Genomic DNA, 23,076 nt, shown 5'->3' with positions numbered 1-23,076 from the left:
TTCACCTGTTGCTACAAAAAGTGATGCCATGACCAATCTTCACTATATGTAACACACAAGACACAATGCCAATTTGTTCCATTGTTAGTGTTTTAGTCAGCTTGTGACACTGTGACTAAAAGATCCAACCAGAACAAATGTAGTGGAAGAAAAGATTTCTTTAGGAGCTCACAGTCTCACAGTTTCAGATGTGATGTCTTAATCCAGAGAAGGCTGACTCCATTCATCAGGTTGCAGCAGGACATCATGGCAGAAGACTAAGGCAGAGGAAAACGGTTCACATGAAGATCAGAAAGATGATGTGAAATGTATATCCCACAGCCACCCACCCAGTGAACCACAATCCTCTAGTCACACCCCACCTATGTCCAGTTACCACTCAATTAATCCCATCAGGAATTAATCACCTAATCATTTCTCCTCGGAATCTTCTTGCATTGTCTCACATGAGAGCTTTTGAAGGACACCTCACATCCAAAGCATAACAGTTAGTAAAATAGCCTTTATCATTTTGATAGGATGGTGTTCTCCAAATTGATCCACCACTAACATTACTAAAAATTGTACTTAATAATTAATGAGTGTTGAAGCTATTCTGTGGGAAAACATTTTAAGGATCTATAAATATTTTGTTTCTCATCAAACTCATGACTATTATTTTTATTAAGGATTTACAAAATATTAATTTATTAAAAAGTAACTGAAGAAAATATAAATCATAGTGATTGTACATGTGTTCTTTATCTTTGCTTCTGTTGTATTTATTGATTTAATACATTTTCAGGCTTTATGCAATGTTCTACCAGTAAATATGTGACTATTAATAGAAATATTAAAATAATGAAATCAGAGTGAGTTTAGAATTTATGAAATAATTTACTTTTTGAGAAACAAGTTGTTTTCAGTAGTGATAATTATTTCAAATGATATTTCTAAAGTGTTGATAGTAGTTGAGGTTCTCTTTCTCTAAACTATCTCAAAAGTATTAATCCCTTAGGCCAATAAATTTGTTTATTTATTTATTTACTTACTTATGATGCTGGGTATTAAATCCAGAGGCACTTAACCACTAAGCCACATCCCCAGTCCCCTTTTTAAATTTCTTTTTAATTTTGAGACAGATTCTTGATATGTTACTTAGGACCTCACTAAGTTGCCAAGGCTGCCCTCAAACTTGTAAGCTTTCTACTTCAGTTTCCTAAACCCTGTGGTTAAAAGCATGCACCATTCTTTCTGGATAATAGTTTATCTTTGATAGAATATATTCCAAATTGCATCAATTCAGATTAGCTGTAAAACATATGCTGTTATATGCAAATTTTGTTTCTTCTTTCCTTCCCCTTATCTTAAAAATTTTATTAATTAATTTGGCCCATAAATTATCATAGATTAAGAGATGCTATAATTTAATTATTGTGAGTTTTCAATAATATATTTCACAGTGTTTAAGAAGGAATCCTTTGATATCAGATAATCTGTGCCATAGACCTACTCACTAATCATTAGACTTATGAGATTAGGCCTAAGCTGTCATAGCTCATTATTTCTTAACTAAAGTTAATATAATAATAACAAATGATATAAACTTATATTAAGGATTATAAGAGATAATGCTTTTAAGGTACTTAGTATAGGAACTGACCAACTTTTCTTGCAGGTTACCCCAGCCTTGGAAATATTCTTTAAAAACAGTTATGTATCTGAAAAACAAATAGTCCCCACATAGCAAATTCAAGATTGAGAGTCCAGCTTTTTCTCACAATGATGAAATTTTATTCTCTCTTATGTATCTTTTTTTTTTTTTTTTACTTTTCCTACCTAGTTCTCTCAGTTTGGTGTCTTTGTTTCACATTTCATCAATATTGTGTCATCTTCCATTTATTATGTATTTTTGAACATTTGTTCTTATCAAAGTCATTCTGGCAGAAAAGGGAGCATAACAATGTGATTTCAGACAAGATTTTAAGTATTTTTATATGTTTTGCAAATGTTTTCATTAAATATCCAGTATTTATAATTCTTAGACATTTATAAATTAAGGGTAGAATTAGTAATTTTTCACATAAATTATATACACTTTTTAGAAACATAGCCCATGGAATTTACTGGAACTTAAGGGCATTTCCCATTCACAGAATTTCCTTGAATGGACAGTTTTGGTATTTAATTTACAGCTTAGAAAAGCATCTCAAGGAAGAAGAAATAGGACATATCTGCTATTAGAACTGATGAATTCAGTTGAGTTGCTAAAAAATCAACATACAAAAATTAGCAGTATTTTATATACCAATAATGATTGACCTTGTTGTAAAGGAAATTAAAAAACAGGAAAGAAATTGAAACTGCAAATAAACCAGAAATGAAAAGTAAAATAGAATTTTCTTACTCAAAATTTTCACAAATTAAAAAGGGGTCCTCACACAGGAGAGATTTGGAAAGGCAGAGGGAGGGGTGATGGATAAAAGTTAAATAACAGGCTCCAAAAAAAAAAAACTGCTGGAAATGAGTCCATTCTGGTCTCTAAGTACAGTAGGGTAACCAGGGTAAGTATTGCTTTTATTAATATATGATATATTTCAAAATAAGTAGAAGAATATTAAAGCTCCCAACACATAGAAATGATTAACTTTTGAGGAAATGAAAGTACTATTATACTGACTCAATCATTTTGCATTGTATCAAATTATCATACTCTACATAATAGATATATACAAATATTATCTGAATAAAAATAGATAATATGTTGATATTTTCAATAAATAATTGCAAATGAAAATTTAAAAATATAAACAAAGCAAGAAAATAAAGCTAGATACAAAATAGTACAAATTATGGCAGACCAAGTACAGGAAAAAATAGATACATTGGAAAAAAAAAGTGGTTGTATCTAGGATGATTGTCTCTGAAAGACAGAGGGAACTTTATGGAGTGAGAGAAATATTATTCATTTTGTTTAAGGTGGTTTTTACATGGGTGTGTGTAATGTAAAGACCACCTTAAACAATCTGAATATATAAAATATGTTTCATTTTACGTAAATTTTATTTCAATGACTTAGTATTACCTTGACTAAAGTACCACTCTTTTTTTGTTTTCATTTTGATTTCATTAAATTACTACAAGATAACTTCTACTGAATGTGAATTCAATGGTGAATATTATTAATGATCAATTCTAGAAGATTTAAAACCAAATTCAATTGGAGTTAATTTGTACAAAGGCTTGAGTAAAACAAACATTGTATTGAAGAGTTAATGTGAAACCAACATTATGATCATAAAAACATTGATTTGGCCTATAAATTATCATAGAATCAGAGATGATATAATTTAATTATTGTGAGAAAAATTAAAGTTCAGTCATTTCCTACTAATTACTGCCCGTTTAAAAATTCAATTCTGAATTTCACTGGTAGAAATTCCCTGGATTTCAAATTTGTCAATGTTTCTGATGCATATTTTTAAGTCAGGGATGATTTGTAAGTAAGAATTCATAAAGTTATTTTATTGGAGGGTGAAGTCAAGGTGTGAAGTATAGTTGAGGATGAGTCTTTTCAGACTTGAAAAGATAATTATTATGGTAATGATCATCATATCATGCAATGTAATTGAGAAGACCCTAAAGGTATGTGTAGAGGAGAAAAGAAAACAATGTCTAATCATTTGAAAAATGGGTCAATTTTCTGGAAGTACATATCATCATCTGTTGGATTTTCTTGAGAGATTGGCATGAAATGGCTATGTAATACTATAAATTGTATAAATAATATTGAAAATTTAAAAACTAATGAGCATTTGACAAATAATCCTGATTCACTTAAGGTATCACTCTCATTTGATAATGTCTATCAGTAAAAATATAGTACCTGCTGTCTTGATAACAATCTGTCATTAAATCATTATTATATGATAAACATCATGTAATGCTTAGTTCTATTTCAGTTTATTTAAATACCCATGACCCTTCAGATGTTCTCTCTCTTTTTGTGTGGAAGGGAAGAGGACCAGAACACTTGGATTCTTAAAGAAACATATTAGTAACTAGCATCTCATCAATTGCATTTTAAATAATCCTTTCAGGATAGCTTTTTCTTAAGTAAGTTTCCAAAACTAGATAATGTTATTTTTTATGAATTTTTTTCTAGTTGAAATGATATTATTTAAATTACCTTATTACATAAAAACACTCTTCAAATATTATAGCAAGCATATGTAAGATGATCAACTTTGCAGATTTACTATCAGAAATTATACAACAGATAGAAATGTCAGAAGATCATTACTACCCACCTATACAGTGGTCTTGATGACACAGACATTATTGAATCAGCACGTATATACTTTTAACACAGTATGATGATTTTTAAAGTGTTTTCTATCATTTATTCTTCTCAATATTTTATTTAAACTGAGCAATATAACATTTATTTGCTAAACACAAAGTTGTTCTATTTGAATGTGCTTGCTACTATATCCTCTTATATTTTATTTACTAAAATTCTACACATTTTCTTCAAAGAAAAGTAGCAAGAACACAGGAAAAACTATCTTCATAGTGGGCTCTGCAGGATTTTCTCCATGGAAACAGGGAAATAAGCATAAATTTTGTTGGAACTGAGCTGCCAGACCCCAGCTCAGCCTATTGCAGACTAAAACTTAATGAATGGGTAGGAGTTTCTTTTAAAAAGAGGTTTCTCAAGGTGCTGGGAAAAGCCAAACAGGGGATATGAAACAATGTTCTGATATCATGACCTTATGATGGGTTTATTGTATTAAAATGTGAAGAAATGATGATAATTTTCAGTCTCAAAAATGAAATACGACATACAAGTGTGAAAAAAAATTGAGTTTCTATTGTTAAGCCAGTTTCTATGTTAATTGCTAAGAGAGATAAAAGAAAAAATAAAATATTGTCTAAAGTTAAAGAGTTGTGGTGTACAGATAGCAGTCTCTGTGGACAGATTCTTTTTATTTTTCTTTATTTAATACTTTGTTAGTTATGTAAAAATTGTCCTGGTGTATGTCCATTTAGCTATGTGCTTTCTGTCACTTCTTTTAATGTATTTTTTTTTTTTTTGCTGTCATGTTAGTTAGCAGTTTTGAGATATAGCACTTAGGAGATGTTACCTATTAGACATGGGGTAGGTCTTGTTGTGCAGTTTTCTTACAGTAGAAAGTAGATCTGAAAGATATGAATAACACATTGATAGAGAGAACTCCTTTCAATTATTGCTAGTCAATTGCCTTCTTTCAGAAGTTTAGTGTGAAGAAACACGGCAAAGAAAAATACTTAATATGACTTTATTAGTAAGAACATTCCATATTTAACTACTAGTCTATACCATCTCACCTAATTTCATTTTTCTTTACTAGTTGCTGTAATGAAAACTCTTTGTGTTAAAGGGAATGCTCTTATAAACAATGCCCTACTGTGATACCAATTTCATGTTTATTTTATACTGGCATACTATTCCTTGGAATTTTTTCTACATTTTGTGGTTTTCAAAGAAATTCATAAGGAGATATATATATATATATATATATATATATATATATATATATATAATGTTCTTGGTTTTTATTTTTATTTTTTGCATTTGTTTCATAATAAGTGGGAAGTTCAGGGATGTTGTACCTTCGTGATTAAATAACATATTTGTCATTTCAAAAATATTTTCTATATTTCTTGCTATGTCTGGTTGAATCAAATGCATTTTTTAAAGTTCCTTAAAAATCACTATTTTTATGTCCAAAATTTTGCTTAAAAATTTAAAACGGACTAGAAAAAAATTCATTTTGATAGATAAGAGGAATAGAAATTTCAACACTAACACTATATCAGGTAAACAACATATTTAGAATGCACTATGGCACATATTGTGCTAGATCATTTACCTATATTTTATTTTTAATTTTCCCACATGGACATTAGAAAATCGAGAACAAAATTGGGTCGTACAAACAAAGGAAGAGGAAACATGTACTAGAAAAACAAACAAAAAAAATGTTGACTACAGTATTTTGTTGTTTGCTTAACTTTTTGTTAAAGAAAATTTTAAGCATATACAAAGGTTAATGCTCATTATTCAGCTTCAAGAATTATCAGCTCTGGACAAACTTGTTTTATTCATATCCCCTACCCAGTAAGATTTTGAAGCAAACCTTAGACATATCATTTCATGTAAAAACATTTCAGTATTTATATTCAAATTATAAGTACTCATATTAAGTCTTTCAATTAAGGACTAGTGGAAATATAACATAGTAGCAAAAATTAAAGACATCATAATTATTTACCTCAGTGAATTCTCCAAAGTAAACTCCTAAGTATTACCACAAATCTACTCACAAATGTAGCTACTGTCAGATCTTAGGAAGGATACCTTCTACAGTCACTGAACCCTTACAAAGGACAGCCTCATGTCTCACCCTATTATTAGTTTTGCTAGTTGTGAACACTAGTATAAATGCAATCATGCAGCATGAATTCTTTTTATGTCAGTATTATTTTTCATCATTATGTTCATGACTATACACTGATACTGTAGCAATATAATGATCAATAGTATAAATAATCTTCACCTTGTATAGAGCTACTCAATTGTTGATAAACATTTCAGTTATTTGTATATTTGGGATATTAAGAACATATGTCTAGGTATAATCTTCTATAGAACTTTTCAGTTTACATGTACATATTCTTGTTTGATGAATACAAAAATAATTTTTAAGAGAAAATTTTAATTCAAAAGATATGTGTCCTTTTAGAATAGTAGATATCACCAAAGACTTTTCTAAAGTAGCTAGGTAAATTGATTCATGCTTGTAGTATAACAGAGTTACATTTGTTCTACCATAGGGTTTTCCTTATAATTAGTTTTTAGTTAGTCTAATGGAGACATAGAAATATTCTATTGGATTTTAATTAGAATTTTCTAATGTTTATTAAAAAGTAGCATTTCTTGGCTGGGTGCCATGGTCCATTCTTGAAATTCCAGTGGCTCAGGAGGCTGAGGCAGGAGGATTGCAAGTTCAAAGCCAGTCTCGACAACTTAGTGAGACCCTGTCTATAAATAAAATACAAAAAAGGACTTGGAATGTGACTCAGTGGTTAAGCACCCTTGGGTTCAATCCCCATTATCAAAAAAAGGAAAGAGGAAAAAGGAGAAAAGGTGCATTTCTTACATGTTCATTGACCATTAAGCTATATGGTTTTCAACAAATTTATTTTTCAAGGATCTGGTATTTTACTAATTGCATTATAGGAATTCTTTATATATTCTGGACAAAATTTATTGGCGAACATATGTTCTCTAACTATCTCTACTGATTTTGTATCTAGCATTTTTGCAATATTTTATTTTTAATGTAGTCCATCTCATTTTCATGGCTTATGCTCTGTATGTCCTATTGAATGAATCTCCCAGCTGATTATAATGTTTGTAATGTTGTAAAGATATTATCTAATGACTCTTTTTGAAAAAATATTTTGTAATTTCCATTTTTATCTACATTCTACTGAAATTTAGTTTTATTTATGCTGTAAAGTAGAAATCAACAATGAGGTTGTTTTTTTTTTTTTAATTCCCTTAAGGATATGTAATTAGCCCAGCATCATTTAGTCAAATAACCATTAGATTCCTATTACACTGAATTGTTGTTTTCTGAATCAGGTGATTCTATCTGTGGGAATTGTTTCTGGGCAAGATCTATTGTACTGTGAGTATATTTATTTACTCCAAAGTCAGTATCACAGTGTCTGCTTTCCTGTAGTTTAATAATAAAGTCTTAAAATCTGGAAGAGTAAGCCTTGTAATTTAATTCTTCATTAAGATAGTCTTCTCTAATGTTGGACCTATGTGTTTTTACATAAATTTTAAAATCAACCTAGAAAGTGCCTTATCTAAAGATAAATTTGGGGAAAATTGACATCATAACCTTAACGAATCAGAAAAATCTATTTATAGACTGTCCCTCCATTTATGTAATTCTTTAATAAGCTCTCCAAATATCGATCTAAACTGTCCCTCAAAAGTACTTCAATCCATTTTTAACATTCACAGGAAAGAAATTGAAGTTCAAAAGAGCTATGTGAAAATCAGGCATTACAGTAGTTTTATAATTTATGATCTTATATTCAATCAATTTTGGCTTGATTTTGTACATGGCAAGAAGTGTATAATCTTATTCTTCTGTCTTAGTTTTCCACAAACACCATTTATTGAATTAACTTTCTTCTCTCTGTGTGCTCTTGGTACCTTTGTAAAATATCAGTTGATAGTAGTGCTAGAGTTTATTTCTGGGCTCTCTATTCTGTTCCATTGATCTGTGTTGTTGTTTTTTTTTTTTTTTTTTTTTTTTTTTTTTATGCCAGCACAATTTATTTGAGTTACTATAACTTTGCAGTATATTTTAAAGTAAGGTCTTGTGATTGATTCTACCTTCTTTTTTTTTTTTTCAAAATTGCTTTGTTTATTGGTATTTTATGGTTCTATATAACTTTTAGGATTTTTTTTCTATTTATGTGAAGAATGTCATTGATTTTTTTTATTTTCTTTTTTTAAATTTGTTTTAATTAGTTATACCTGATAGTATAATGACTTTGATATATCATACATTTGAATCAGTTGGGATATAATTTCTCATTTTTCTGAGTGTACAGGTTACAGAATCATATTGGTCATGCAGTCACATATATACACACAGTAATAATAATGTCTGTTTCATTCTACTATCTTTCCTCGAGGATTGCATTAAATCTGTATATTTTGGGAGTAGTATGGACATTTTAACAAAATTAATTATTTCAATTCATGAACACAGATATTGTTCCATTTGTGTTTTCTTCAGTTTCTTTCATCAATGCTTTGTAGTTTTCTATAGATCTTTCACCTTTAGGATGAATTTATTTTGAAGTATTTTACATTTTTATAGCTATTGTAAATTAAATTGTTCTTTCAATTTCTTTTTCAGATAGTTTACTGTTAGATTATAGAAAGACTACTAAGTTAATGTACAATAGATCTCACAGTTATTCTTCCTATTTAATTATAATTGCATGGGTTTTTGAATAAGAGTTCCTTAAATCTGCTGCTCCTAACCACAACAATCTCTGTTGACTTTCATTCTATTTTCTGCTTCTATGAAATCAGTTTTTTAGATTCGATAAATGAGTAAAGATCATGTGGTATTTGTCTTTTTTGTGCCTGGCTTTTTTTCACTCAACACAGTGACATCCAGCTTCAGCTGTACTCTTGCAAATGACAGGATTTTCTATCCATTTATGACTGAATTTATAACAATTTAAAAAAATCTATTCACTAGTTGATGGAGACGTATTGGTCTCATAGTGTGACTATTACGAATAGTATCCCAGCCAACATGAGAAACATTTGCTTTCTTTCTACTGAGTTGTAGCTTCCTTACATATTTTGGATATTAATTGCTTATCAGATGTATAATTTGAAAAGATCATTCCCCATTTTGTAACTTGTTTCATTACTCAGTTTTTTTATTGTACAGAAACATTTTAGTATATTCTAATCCCATCTGTATATTTTCCTTTAGTTGCTAACACTCATGGATCATATCCAAAAACTCATTGCCAAGACTGATTTCTTAGAGATTCCCCCTGTATTTACATTTAGATGGGAGGAATATGTTTAAGGGATCCATCTATTATAAAGTTTGGAACCATAGTTAGTGAGAGTATGTTGTGTTGTTGAAAAATTCAAAGAATATAGTTATTTAATGTTTTGCTACAAAATTATAAGCATGTAAGTTAATACATTTGTTATTAGATAGATTTAATCCTTGCAAAATGTTGAACTGCCCCAAAATATTATATTTTACATGATAAATACATAAAATTTTATCTATCAATGTAAAAAAATTGAAAACAGGCGTTATAGCTAAGCACAGACAGGACAAAAGTCAAACTTAAGTCTGATAATTTCTAGTTAATTGCATTTTTTAGCCAGAATTCAAATAAAAACCTAGTTTTGTCTGTTACATATAGCCAATTCTCATTGTTCAGACTCCTTATATGCAAATTGTCCTACTAACAAAAATTTATTTGTAACTACAAAATCAATTCTTGCCAAACTTTTGCAGTCATTTACAGATATGCACAGACTGGTGAGAATTTTCTCAACAATTGCACACATTTCTACTTAAAGTGAAATAAATCTATGTTCTGCCATCTCTTCAAATTTCATGCTTCATGAAGTTATACTATTTGTAATTTAGTAGTGCCATCTTTCTACATTTTTGTGGTCTTTATTGTTGTTGCTGTTGGTGGTAGTGGTCATGATCGTGTTGTTTGAAATGGCCCCTTAAAGTACTGCTGATGGGTTGTCAAGTGTTCCTAATACAAGACTGTAATAGGCTTCAAGCAGAAAATACATGGGTTAGATAAGCTTCATTCAGGCATGAATTATAGTGCTGATAGCTCGGAGATGGAAGTTAATGAATCCAAAATATGTATTGAATGTCTTTTTAAAAAACAAGGTTATGCATTGATCAGTTGACAAAAATTTTCAAACTAGACATTTACAGAATCTATTTCTATATTTCTCAAGGATCCTAGGTTTAGTACTCACTAATTCAATGTTTGTGTTGATGTTATGGAACTTAACCACTACATCTAATAAGATAACAAATAACCTGGATTCATATCAAACAATGAATACAATAATTCTGTGAGGATTTTTTATGTGTAAGATTGAAGTACTCTCTTTTGGAATATTCTCATAATTTTTGAGTTGTATTAAGGAACTGTTCTTCACAAAATACCTGAAAAGTAAACTCAGAAATTGTCACCATCTTGCATGTTTGCATTCTAACTTCTCTTACTTTTTTATAAAAAAGAGAAATTGTTTAATTTTGAGACAAAATATATCAATTCAGTATTGTAAATCAAAACTAAATCTCTCATCAAATCTAGAAATATAAACAATTTTTAAAAATTAAACATTTTAAAATAATATATAAAACATAAAATTGTACATATTTATGGAAAATTATGTGATGTTTAGATATATGTTTACATGGCATAATATTTAAGTAAGGCTAAACATCTCCTCAAATATTTATCATTTCTTCATGGTAAAAAATCTTATTACTGGCTTCTTCTTAAAGGACATAATTTTTCATTTTGATTTTTTAAAATTTTTGTTTTTGAATTCATCAGTGAAGTTTATGTACTTCCAATAGCTGTATAGCTGTATACAATTATTTGTGGCAAAACACATCAACTAAATAAGTAACAGAATCAGGCAAGCTGATCATCATTCCTCACAGAGAAGGCATTTCAGAAAATATAATTTAAACCTGAGACTTACCAAAACATTAAGGAACAGAGAAACTGGTCATCTGCCTGGCAGAGATGCCCTGAAAGCTTTCCACTGAAATCTTTTTTTTTTTCCTAATCATAAATATTGTTTAAAGTAAGAAAAACAGGAAAAAAAGTGATTTTAGTAATAGTGAGTAGATATAAAAAATATCAATCTTATAGCAAATTGTCATTTAAGGTAATACTAAACAGGCTAGCAGAATTTATTAAATTGGGAAAATGACCTCTGTTGACTTTGGAACCCTTTTGCTCACTTTTTGTTGAAAAGCAGTTGCTTCCCTGACTCCAGTCCCCCTGTGGACCCAGGACCTTTAATATTCTTGAATGTGACTTGAGTTCCTCCAGGATCTCCTGTTCCTTCCCTATGATACCCACTGTATCACTGAGTGTTTGACTCCAGAATCTGGCTCTAATGTGAAAGTGGTCTAATGGTACCTGAAGGCTCAGTAAGTAGATTGAAGGATACAGGCACACTTGTTTTCAGAATTTCCAGACACAATATTGTTCAATTTTTTGGTTTCTTATTTTATTTGTTCTTTGATTTAGCATTTTTTGATTTGTTTTTATTTAGTTCAACCTCATGATGTTGTTTTTTTGCTTTGGCAACAAAATCTTTGATTAAATATTTTATTAAACATCTGGTAGCAATCATTTTAATTTTCATAATTTTAAAAATCTGGATGAACCTGGGAGATATTATGTGATGTGAAATAATTCAGGCATGGAAAGAGAAATAGCACTCATGTGTGGAATCTAAAAAATTGAATTCATAGACATTGAGTATAATGATGACTATGATACAAAATTCCAGTTAAGTAAGGAGAAGAAATAAGTTTAAGAGGTCTGCTGTACAACATAGTGACTGACTACAGTTTAATAGATTTTTAAAAATTGCTGATCAACAGGTTTTAATTGTTGTCACCACAAAATGATGAAAAGTATTTGAAGTATAGATATGTTAATTAGCGTTGTTTAAACAATACACAATGCATACACATTTAAAAATATGTTGTACATAAGTACATATATATGCATATATATGTGTGTATGTGTGTGTGTATACATACTCACAGAATTTTCATTTGTTAAATAAATAGAAGCAAAAAATCCTAAAAGCATAGCTACATAAGAATGAGTATTTTTTTATAAAAGAGAATGGTATCTTTTCTGACATTTTATGCATTTGAAAATAAATAAAAATGACAATTTGGAAGCCATTTAGTTAACTTAGAATAACATTATAAATATCCTATTTCCTTATAGTTATGGTTTAGTTCTTTAATCATAGTTATGTTGTTTTTGTAAATAAAAATTTACAAACTAGTGTAGTTATTAGACCAATAAAAATGTGTTTGGTCCATTCATAGTTTAATTTTATAAAATCTAGCGCCAACTTGAGAATCAATAATTTTCCTATAAAATTAGAATTTTAGATGACCTAGTAATTTTAGCTCCATATTCCATTATGGTAAGAATTTTGTAGGGCTGAGTAGCAGCTATCAAATTAGACAGGGAATTTGTTCACTTTTCCCATCAGACTTTCTTTCCACATTTTCATCCCCTGATTGATCTCTGTAGACATTTGAATTTATAACCCCCCAAAAATGTTAGTAAATTAGATGATCTCTTTTTTCCTTCTTAAAGTATTTTTCCATGAGGGAATCCCATTCAATAATTAACACAACAAACCTAAAAAAATTAGGTCTCTGCGCTGTAGAAGTACAGAGCTTATGTTTATTGCTAAAATGTGTTCATCAACTGGGACAGCATAATGTATACAGAAGTGTAAAATGCATAAACAAACAAACAAAAAAAGGTCACTATAATTTTACTCAGTGGCAAAGGCTATATTAGGAATGGTATTGTAGTAAGTGATATCAAACTAAGTTAAAACATACTTAACGAGTAATTAATGAGCTAAAACATGAGGAATGGGAAAGGAGAATTGACAAAAATATATTGTACAAAGACAATTTGTATAAAGACAATTTGTAAGATAAAATAACAGTGATGTTCTGTGGAGAGTCTAGGATCTCCGCATTAATAGGCCAAATGCCTTACATGGTTTTACATGCCAAAATACATTATTTTACTGTTATTCTTTTAATTAAAAAAATAGATAAAAAGATGTGACTGTCTCCAACTCCTGTCATAAAATTGTTTCTTATACAACCAATATTAGAAGCCCAGAAGAAATTCATAGCTTCTTCTTCTAAAAGGGCAGTCATTATTACAATTTATCTTCCCCAAACTTGCCATGTGCATATACTTAACCTGGATTTTGGGCTGTCTCTGAAAAGGCCTTTGAAACTAAAATAAAGAAACTCACTTGTACGATTGAAATTCTATCATGTAGATAACTTAATGCTTCAAGGTTTTTCAAGAAAAAACAGATGCATTTTCTCCACAGGTATTAAGATGCTAACGGGTATAAATTGGGCCAAATGTGCTTTATTCTGAATCCTTCTATTTCTTTACCTGAAGGAAGGATCAGGAATTTGGAAATTTCGGACATTGTAAGAACTCCTATGTTAGGTATGCAAGTGTGTTTTTTAAAAATATTTTATTTCTGTGGTTGTAGGCAGATGTCTATTCTCTTCCTTTGTGTAACTAAAGGCTGGTTTTTGTGCTATATACTAGATGTTCAACTGGCGAAATGAGAATTGAGTTTTTCCTTTCTTTTCCTTTCAGCTCACTCCAGTTGGCACCATGGTATTTACAGGATTTTCAGGAGACAATGGAGCTACTGACATAGATGATGGCCCAAATGGACAGATAGAATATGTTATTCAATACAATCCAGAAGATCCGGTATGTAAACAGCCATGCATGATGAGATTTCACTATAAGGAATAAAATTAACTTTTATCCCAGTTGATATTTGTTCTATTTTTCTATTAGTTAATAGAACCACTTAAATTAACTATTATTAATATAAAAATTGACTTAGTTCCAATATTTTTGTTGTATTTTATCTTTGGCAGTAACTGAACATAAGAGCAAAATGCATTCATAGGCATAATATGCCACCATCTTTACTAAATTTATTTTATATTTGTAGACTCATGATCAGTCTAAGCATTCTAAACAAACCATTGCATATGGTATAACCAATGTGATGCATAGGCTTTATGCAATTTGAAAATTAATGACAATAGATAAAAACTCCTATGTTAGGTTTGCAAGTGTTTGTGGTTTGCCACCACAAACCACAAACACACACCAGATACATTCTCAGTTTTGAGAAGACCTTAAAATCCTAGTCCAGCCAACAGTGAAATCTCAGAGCAGAAAACAAAGTCTCTAGCTATAGATCTTTCTTGTTTTGGGATTTATATTGTTTTTTAGGTCATGGAATCACTTACTCAAATGACATATTAAGCAAAACTAGACAAAATGTAAAATCTTCAAATGAGACTATAGCTGGAAGTCTTGCCTGCCCTCTGTCTTTCCTCTTCCTATGGCATCTTCTCAGATTATCACGAATTCCCCAAAGCAGAGTTAAAACCACTTCCTAAGTGGTTTGCTATTTCATGTTTCTTTCTTTTGTTTACTACTAGGAATATAAAAAGTTCTGAGGTTAACATTATTTTTTTACCCTTTATGTTTTTTCATAAGGTTTAACTAAACACACACAGCACACATCAATGAACAAAAACACTGTTGAGCAGGTAGAGTTTAATAACTCACCAAATATGTCTACCTCACAAATTTACTGTCAGAATAAGGTAAAACACAAATGCATCTTCTTGTATTCTCAAAAGCAAGTTGTAGTAGCAACTTTTCTCCATTGCTTTGGAGAAACAACCAGGCTCACAGGGTGAAGTGATTTGCCTGGTATTACACCGCCATTTCTAAGTCTCAAAGCCCAATTTTAGAGGAGAATGCACTCCACTCTTCCTCTACTGAATTGAAATAGATGTAGTATTGTTGTTAAAAATTCTCAAAACATTTGAAAATAAGAATGAAATAAAAGGGGTGTGGGATGGGCATAGTAAGGCAAAGGGCAGGTTTCGGAGATTTTGTTTCCCTTAAAGGGAACTTCTCAGCATGTTTGAAAGGAAACCAAGATCTGGGGATGTGATGAGAATGCGACAGAGAAACTTAAGTATGAAGGGTTATACAAGAAATGGAGTGGAAAGGGCTGCAGAAACAGCAGAGGAGCAGAGGGCAAGAGAAACACTTTTCCATTAACAGTACAAAAGACAGTGATTGCACCTTCTGTCTGAACCATTCATCTTGTTTGCTCTTCAGATTTTCTTCTTTAATAATTAATAGTGCCCATGTGTGCCATTTTTTCCAGCTTACATTATATGATGGTCATTCCTTAATTTTTATTCCTTAAGCTATATGAAAATGAAGCCAGAAAATATAGAATGGTCATAGAATGGTCATTCCATGTATTGGAGAGAAATGTTTTTTTGCATTGAAAAAAAAAATATTTAAAGCTTAAGTTATAGTTTAAACTAAAAAAAAAAAATACTTAGAAACTGTCTTCTAGTTTTGTGAAGCTGAAATTCCTTTTTAGTTGTGCAGTAGTTTCTTCTGAATGCTTCCCCCTTTCAGGAATCTCCGGGATTGAAATCAAACAAAATTATGTATCTTTTACTACCCACAGAATAGATAACCAATCAGCCTCATGCAGTTTTAAAATCACAAGAAAGAAAAAATAAATTTTAGCAAGCTACCAGTACCGTTGAATAAATAAAGTTCTCTGGGCATGGTCTTACTTCCATGCGACAAAAGAGTAAGACATCATGGAAACATTTCACGTGGGTTCTATTGGAGGAGAAAGCATTAATCAAGGCACATTTTTAGACAACCTTCAGCTGTCCTAGATATTTACTGTAAATTCAGTACCAGACTTTTTTCTTCTAATATCTGCAAGAGAAACACTTATTATTTTTATATTTCATATTCTCATAAATCTATAGTAATTTTCTTTATATTAAAAGTTGCATAATGGCTGGGGGTGGTGGTACTAGCCTGTAATCTCAGCAGCTCAGGAGGCTGAGGCAGGGGGATTGGGAGTTCAAAGCCAGCCTCTGCAAAATCAAGATGCTAAGCAATTCAGTGAGACCCTGTCTCTAAATAAAACACAAAACAGGGCTGAGGATTTGGTTCAGTGGTTGAGTTTCCCTGAGTTCAATCCCTATACTCCGTCCTTGAAAAAAAACTAGAATAATGCTCTCCTAATTTCTTAATATAAAAAGCAAAAGTGCATGTATAATGAACAAACTATTTAACCTGAATGTGATCATCTCTGGCTTTGGTAAGCACTGATATAATTTCTTTTAAAGTAGTGTCATACTGTATGATAAATGGTAGAAAGTGTAGATCAGTCTGTCTTATTTAAAATTCTGGTCATTTTCTTTCATCTGATGCTTTGTTGTTCATTACTTAAAGTCACATATTACCTACCCTCTGTTTCATTCATCTCACAATTGTTTTGTTTGGCCACAAAATACTGTAAACTATTCTTGAAGTCAATATCTAAACATCATGAAATTTACATTCAAGGGTGGCTTGTTTCCTTCCTTTGAGAAACACAAACATGTTGACACTGCCCTTGATTTCCAATAACAGAGTAAGCTGCCATTGTTGAACTTCCATCACTCCTATCTGCTGAGGGCCATTACCAAGTAGGTATGACGCATCGTAATCCTTGCCAGTGTACCCCATGTTAAATGGACTTGCCTTGGAAATTTGCTGCGACCTTGCTTGTGTGTTTGAGAAAGGTGACCCTGCTCAATCACCAGGGTGGATCCAGGATTAGGGTGTATTCCTGCAGGAAGTATCTCCATCCTTGGGTTTAGGGCGTGACAATAGCAGTTTTAGGGAAGTTGAGGTTGAAGATTTTTGCTGCTGGGATTAGGGTGTTCTTGTTGCTTGTTCTCGTTGAGTTCTCGTGAGATTAAAATGGGATTTGGAAAAAGCCTCGTGGAGTAGGATTTGGGATCGGACATATTGGAATTGCCCCTGAACGTGTGTGGAGGCTGGTGTGAGATCGGGAATAAAGAATTGCTGTTTGAACATACAAAGCTGTGTGGTGCCTCCTGATTCTGGTGCCCCCCAAGACATCGGCAACTTGGTGCTGATAACGCCAAGGTCGCGGGTTCGTTCCCCGTACGGGCCACCAAATGCCGAAAGCCAAGTGCCAAGCCGAGACATTGGCACTTGGCTTTCGGCACCTATCACTGAGCCAATATATATGTATACACCCATACCCCAGTTGCTTCCCTCATATTATCTGCTTCATCCTTGTAGATAGTCGCAAATGCGCCTCCTGTCACATAACAATGCAAAACATTAATTAAATTTTACCATCATTTTAATCAGTGCTTCTAATGAGAGTTCAGTGGAAATTTAATATTTCCTGTACATAATGCATCATTTTTTTCTACTTTTAATTTTTTCATTTAATTGTGTGTGCTTAGCAACTTGACTTTTGCATGCTAAGGTGTACTTTTTTAATAATTATTTTTTGGAAGAGGGTTTCAGACTTACTTAAGTTTTTAATCTCTATTTTTTATAAATTAATTATCAATCATTTTTGTGTAATATTTTTATGCCCTTTTCCCTCTTTCTCCCTTCCCCCTGACTGCTTTACCTCTAAGACTCTAATTACAGGAAAGGTAGATATTTTGATATTGTTTCACAGCTTCCCAGGGCTCTGTTTAATTATTTTCAATATATTTTTAATCTTTTTTCTACAAACTGGATGTTTTCTATTGATCTGTTTTCAAAGTCACACCTTGTCTGCCATCTCCATCCTGTTGTCAAATATATGCAATGGTCTTTTTATTTTTTTGTTTTTAAATTTAAGATATTGTGTTCTTTTGTTCTAAATTTTCCACATTCTTAGAATCTTCATTTCTTCACAAGCTATAAGATTTTCTTTTTTTTAAATTTATAGTGTATATCATTTTTGCATATTTTTTTACACAGGTAGAGTTATAATAATTGCTTGAATACCCTTGTCTGGGTTTTGTAGTATTGTCTTGTCTCCCTCTTGAAAATGGAATACATTTTCTTCTTCATCACACTGACTTGTTTGGGGACTCTGTCATGGATATTGTGAATGTTATGCAGTGGAGAAATAGTTGAATCTATTTAGTTTCTCTGAGGATTGTGATTATTTCAATGTTGTTTGTTTATTTTTGTATTTCATTTGTGTTCATTAAGGGACAACTTGGTTGAACTCAAACTGGAAGCTCTTTTACTTGAGTGCAGCTCAAATCTTCATTCAGCAAGTATTATGTTTTTTATAGTTGATCTGCTTGTAATCTGCCCTTCAAAGCTATAGTTTAGAGAACAGCTAGAGATTGTGACATAGCTTATCAATGGAATTTTATTCTATCCTTTGCTAGCTTTCTCCTTTCCAGTATTTCCCTACTCAATTATAGTCAACCTTGGTGCATCACCTGATGCTTCAGTCCATAAGACTTCAGGCTTCCTATCAGACTTTTATGTGTCTCAACATGGTTCTGAACTTGGCCTTCTCTCTGGGTAACTGCCATAAAACAGGAAACTTAACTCATGTCATCTCTTTTTTCAAGTATCTACTTCCTTCAAAAAATATCTGCTTTGGTTTTCTCTCTGAAGATACTAGCTTTTTGTTCTGTTTTGTTTTGTTTTGAGTGGTTGATTGATTTTTATATTCTGTATACTTGTGCTTTTTGTTGAATTATTTGGTCAAGTAGGAGTTAGTTATATAGGAGTAGAATGATTAATTCCCAATGAGTTTCTCTCTTCAACATATTTTTAGAAAACCTAGTGTTTTTACTCATTTTTGCCTTTGAACTATTTTGGCTTTCCTAAATAGCACAATAGCAACAATGATAGTAGCATTTCCAAATCTGAATAACAAAAGGGAACATGCATCCATTCCACCTATAACTGGATCTGCAGTGATATGCTGTGAGCTGATTTAGCATACCTACTACTGCATAACCACAAACACTGAAATTTCAAGTCTATTTTAGTCTGTATTCTCTATAGTAAAGGCAAAATTAAAGAAAGTATTAGATCCCAACATGTCTATTAATCTTTTTATTAAAAAAAAAAAGACTAATGTAGGAGATAATGCTTTTCAATACAAGTGTAACAGGGCTGGGGCCTTTTGGGACATTGAGACAGTGTGAAGATGTCCCTCGTCCTGCTTTAAAGCTCAATTTTACAGTCAAGTCAGGAAGATTTCAGACATGTTGCTCAAAGTAGCGGCATGAGTTTACTGAAGGGATAAGAAAAGGGAAAGGGGACACTCTCAGAGAAGGAAAAGGACAGTGTGCCTCTCCTGCTCTCCAGTTTTATCTGGAGTCCTAGAGAAGTTTCCAGAGAGTCCCGCCCAGGTTCATCTCTTAACTTTTGACTGATAACAGAATGACATCAGATTTTCAAGTCCCCACTGCCATGACAGCTCTGGGTCACTTTGGCCCATGCTGACTGGTTCTAATTGGATTCTTAACAATAAATTCTTAAAATTTTTATGGTTAAGAGGAATTGTTCTTATCTCCCTGAGTTTCAGGATCTGGTCTGTGAAGTCACAAAAGTCTCTCCCTTTAGGTTAACGGGGATTTTTCTTGTTGACATTAGTTTGGGCCTGCATTGCTTCTGCAGATAATAGGCAGTTTGCTGAGGAATGTCATATAGCCTGTCCACTTAAGCCAGCCATGGTTGCAGGTATATTGCTTCTTGGAAAAGAAAGCATGTGGTGTAAGCACAGTGGGCCTCTTGTATAGAATTATTCCCTAACTTTGTGTTCCCACAGCTCACTTCTGTCTGTCCCCTATCACAAGAATATGGGAGGGTACACTCATGCCAATGTGTTCATTGTATAAAGTATCAGAGAAGGGAAAATACAGTATCACTACAGAATTGTTAAGTTGGAGATTCATCAAAGGTTATAGCTATCAATAATGAGTACTGTGTGTCACCATGAATCCTTCAGATGAGTCCTAGGGAACAGTATGATGTATTGGTTTGCTATATAACAAATTATCAAAAATTCAATAATTTAAAACAACATATTTATTTCCTTATAGTTTCTGTGGTTCAATAGCTTAGCTGTGCCTTCTTCTTAGGCTCTCATAAGATTATAATCAAGGTGCTGGTAAGATTAATACTCATAGTGAGGCTCAACTAGAGAAAAATCCATTTCCAAGGAAACTCAGTTTGCTGTCAGAATTTATTCATGGCTGTACAACACAGGTCCTCACCTTCTTGCTCCTCTTTACTGAAGGCTGGTATGGACTATTACAGGCTTGCCATAGGGTCTGTGCCTGCATAACTGCTAGTGCTTCAAGTCTGCAAGGAAAGTATCTAGAGCAAGTCTAATTACAAGACAGAACTTCATCTAACACAATGTAATCATGAGACTGACAAGTCATCTCCTATGCTATATTCTAAAGACTAGAAGCAAGTCAGAGATCTTGCCCACACTTAAGAGGAAGATATCATGCAAAGGTGTGAATTGCTTATCAGGAGTCAGATATGATTGTCACATATAGTATAATGCAAATGTTATTTTCATTTTTTTGCATAACATGTAAACAGAATCTACTTTGAAAAAACATTTTTGACTTTTTTATTTTTAAACTACAAACTAGAAAGCATGAAGGTTCTATTCTGGTATTAGAAAAAGGTAATTATTAGGGTCTTTCTTATCCTACCTATTTTTTTCTTTATGACAGGATAGACAATTTAGTAGAAAATGTGATGTAAGGAAAGAGGAGGCATTTTTATTATTCAAAATCATAAAATTTCAAATCTAGCCAAATGTTGCAAATTCTTCACCACAACAAAGTTCTTTTATTTAATCCCTGAATAAAATAAGAATAGCTAAACTTGAGCTTTTCTTTTTTTTTTGTCTTTCTTTTTATTGAAATTCAAATGATTTCTTAAAATAAAGAAAGAACAAATTTGGGTATAAAGTGCTGCTGAACTGACTGACCCAATTTGAAGCAAAAGCACTTGTGCTATTTACCAAAAACTCCTGATTTTTCTTTCTTTGGAGATATGCCAAGAATGTACTTTTCTTGCTTGGAGGAAATTACTTGCCTTGACTAATAAAATGTGAGCTCAGACAACCAAAGTACAAGTCATATCTCCTCCCACTACTATAGGAATTAGAGAAAAACAAATTAAGGTTGTAACTGAAAGCTCTGTCCTTGTCCCCAATGCCAATTAATGCCAATTTAATAATGAGGACAGAATTTTGAGAAAAAAGGAAAATGTTGTTTTATTGCTTTACTAGCAAAGGAGAAAAAACAGGGGACTCCTGTCCCAAAGGCTGTGATTCTCCCCATCAGGAGGAACAGGGGCATTTTAAAGGAGCTCTTCAAAGGCTACCTTCCACCTGTGCCCTGACAGGGGGTCCCAGGGTCCCCTGATAGTGTGTTAGCATTCACTTGTTAATTTGGGAGATATTCACTTTCTAGATCCCCTGGCAGACATCTCCTTTCTGTGGAGCACAGATAACTCAAAGTAATACTGTTCCCAGCCCAAGGATTAGGAAGCTGGAGAAGGAGACAGGGAAAAGAACACATCTTTAAAAAAAGCCTCAGAGCATATATTCAGAGCTCATATTCAAAAGGTGAAGTGGACCACTGTTACAAGTTAAGCCATCTATTAGCCTGAATTCTGAATGTCAAGAAACAAAGTCTATCTGCTGAAGTGCTAGATGTGTAAATATGTGGATTAGGTAAGAAATGAAAATAAGGACCTTTGTTTCTGTAGCATAACCTATTCTTTCTTAGCTGATTTATTTAGAAAAAAAATGTTAGTAACTGTCTCATTATAAAATCCTTTAAACATTTGTTAAAGAAAACAATTACTCAATGTCCTGTTAAAGCATGATGAAAAAAACTTAATTTAGGAAAATTGCAATAGATATAGAATCACTGCAACCAGATCTTACAGTGGAGAGAGATTGAACTCAACTCCAAATAAGACATGAGCAAGTGGGAATTTGTAGGCAAGGAACAGAGTGGTGATCCATGTAATAACTTTTTCTGGGAGAGATTATCAGGGGAAGGGGGGAAAGTTAGACACACTTACCAGGATTTTTGCTAAAGCCAGGCAGAAGTGATCACACATCACGTGGAGGATGATGGAAAATTGGGTACCTGATCAAATATCAGATATGGAGGGTGATCAGATATCTAGACTGAGGGGATTCTTGCCCAACTGAGTTAGCAAGGTTATTTGCTAACATTGGATTTTATAAGGAAGTATATGGATGGGCTTGAAAAAAAATTTAAAAACCTGAATAAAGTTTGGCAGAACAAAAAAATTATAGTTCTTTCTTATCCAAGGGAAGAAGAGACATTATTCTTTATAAGTGCATTTTCTCATTCTGTCACCCATTGTTCATTAAGGAACATTTGGATTATTTGTTAGAACATGGTACTACAGGATATTTGCTGGGCGAAGAGAGCTACCAACATTTAAATTAGGGGCCTTTAATGTCTTTGACATTTATACTATACTCATCACAATTGTTGTAAAATATTGTTTTTGATGCCTTCACCATAATGAATACATTGACTAATTTAATTGTTTACAAAAAAAGAAAGAAAAGAAAAAAATACTCTTTTGAATTTATCATATGCTCCACAAAATCTTGCATTTTTATGTCTATATTATATATTAAATGAGAAAATGCAAATATATAAGAGGTATCATTCTGATATTTTAAATTCCATTGTTAGCAAGATTGAAAAA

The 23,076-nt window shown here is 32.0% G+C and overlaps 1 protein-coding gene across 1 annotated transcript in view; it reads left to right on the top strand.

The window, feature by feature from the left end:
• The window catches only part of LOC144255071 (protocadherin-15-like), a 452,955-nt gene that overhangs the window by 13,611 nt on the left and 416,268 nt on the right, over nt 1–23,076 (top strand). Inside the window, 1 exon segment of the mRNA XM_077799103.1 lies at nt 14,044–14,163. Coding sequence (XP_077655229.1) covers nt 14,044–14,163 — 120 coding nt within the window.

This window comes from Urocitellus parryii, chromosome 5 (assembly GCF_045843805.1).
Source record: "Urocitellus parryii isolate mUroPar1 chromosome 5, mUroPar1.hap1, whole genome shotgun sequence".
NCBI classification, from domain to species: Eukaryota; Metazoa; Chordata; class Mammalia; order Rodentia; family Sciuridae; genus Urocitellus; species Urocitellus parryii.
Note: the sequence above shows the minus strand (reverse complement) of the source record. Positions and strands in the feature narration are given on the sequence as shown.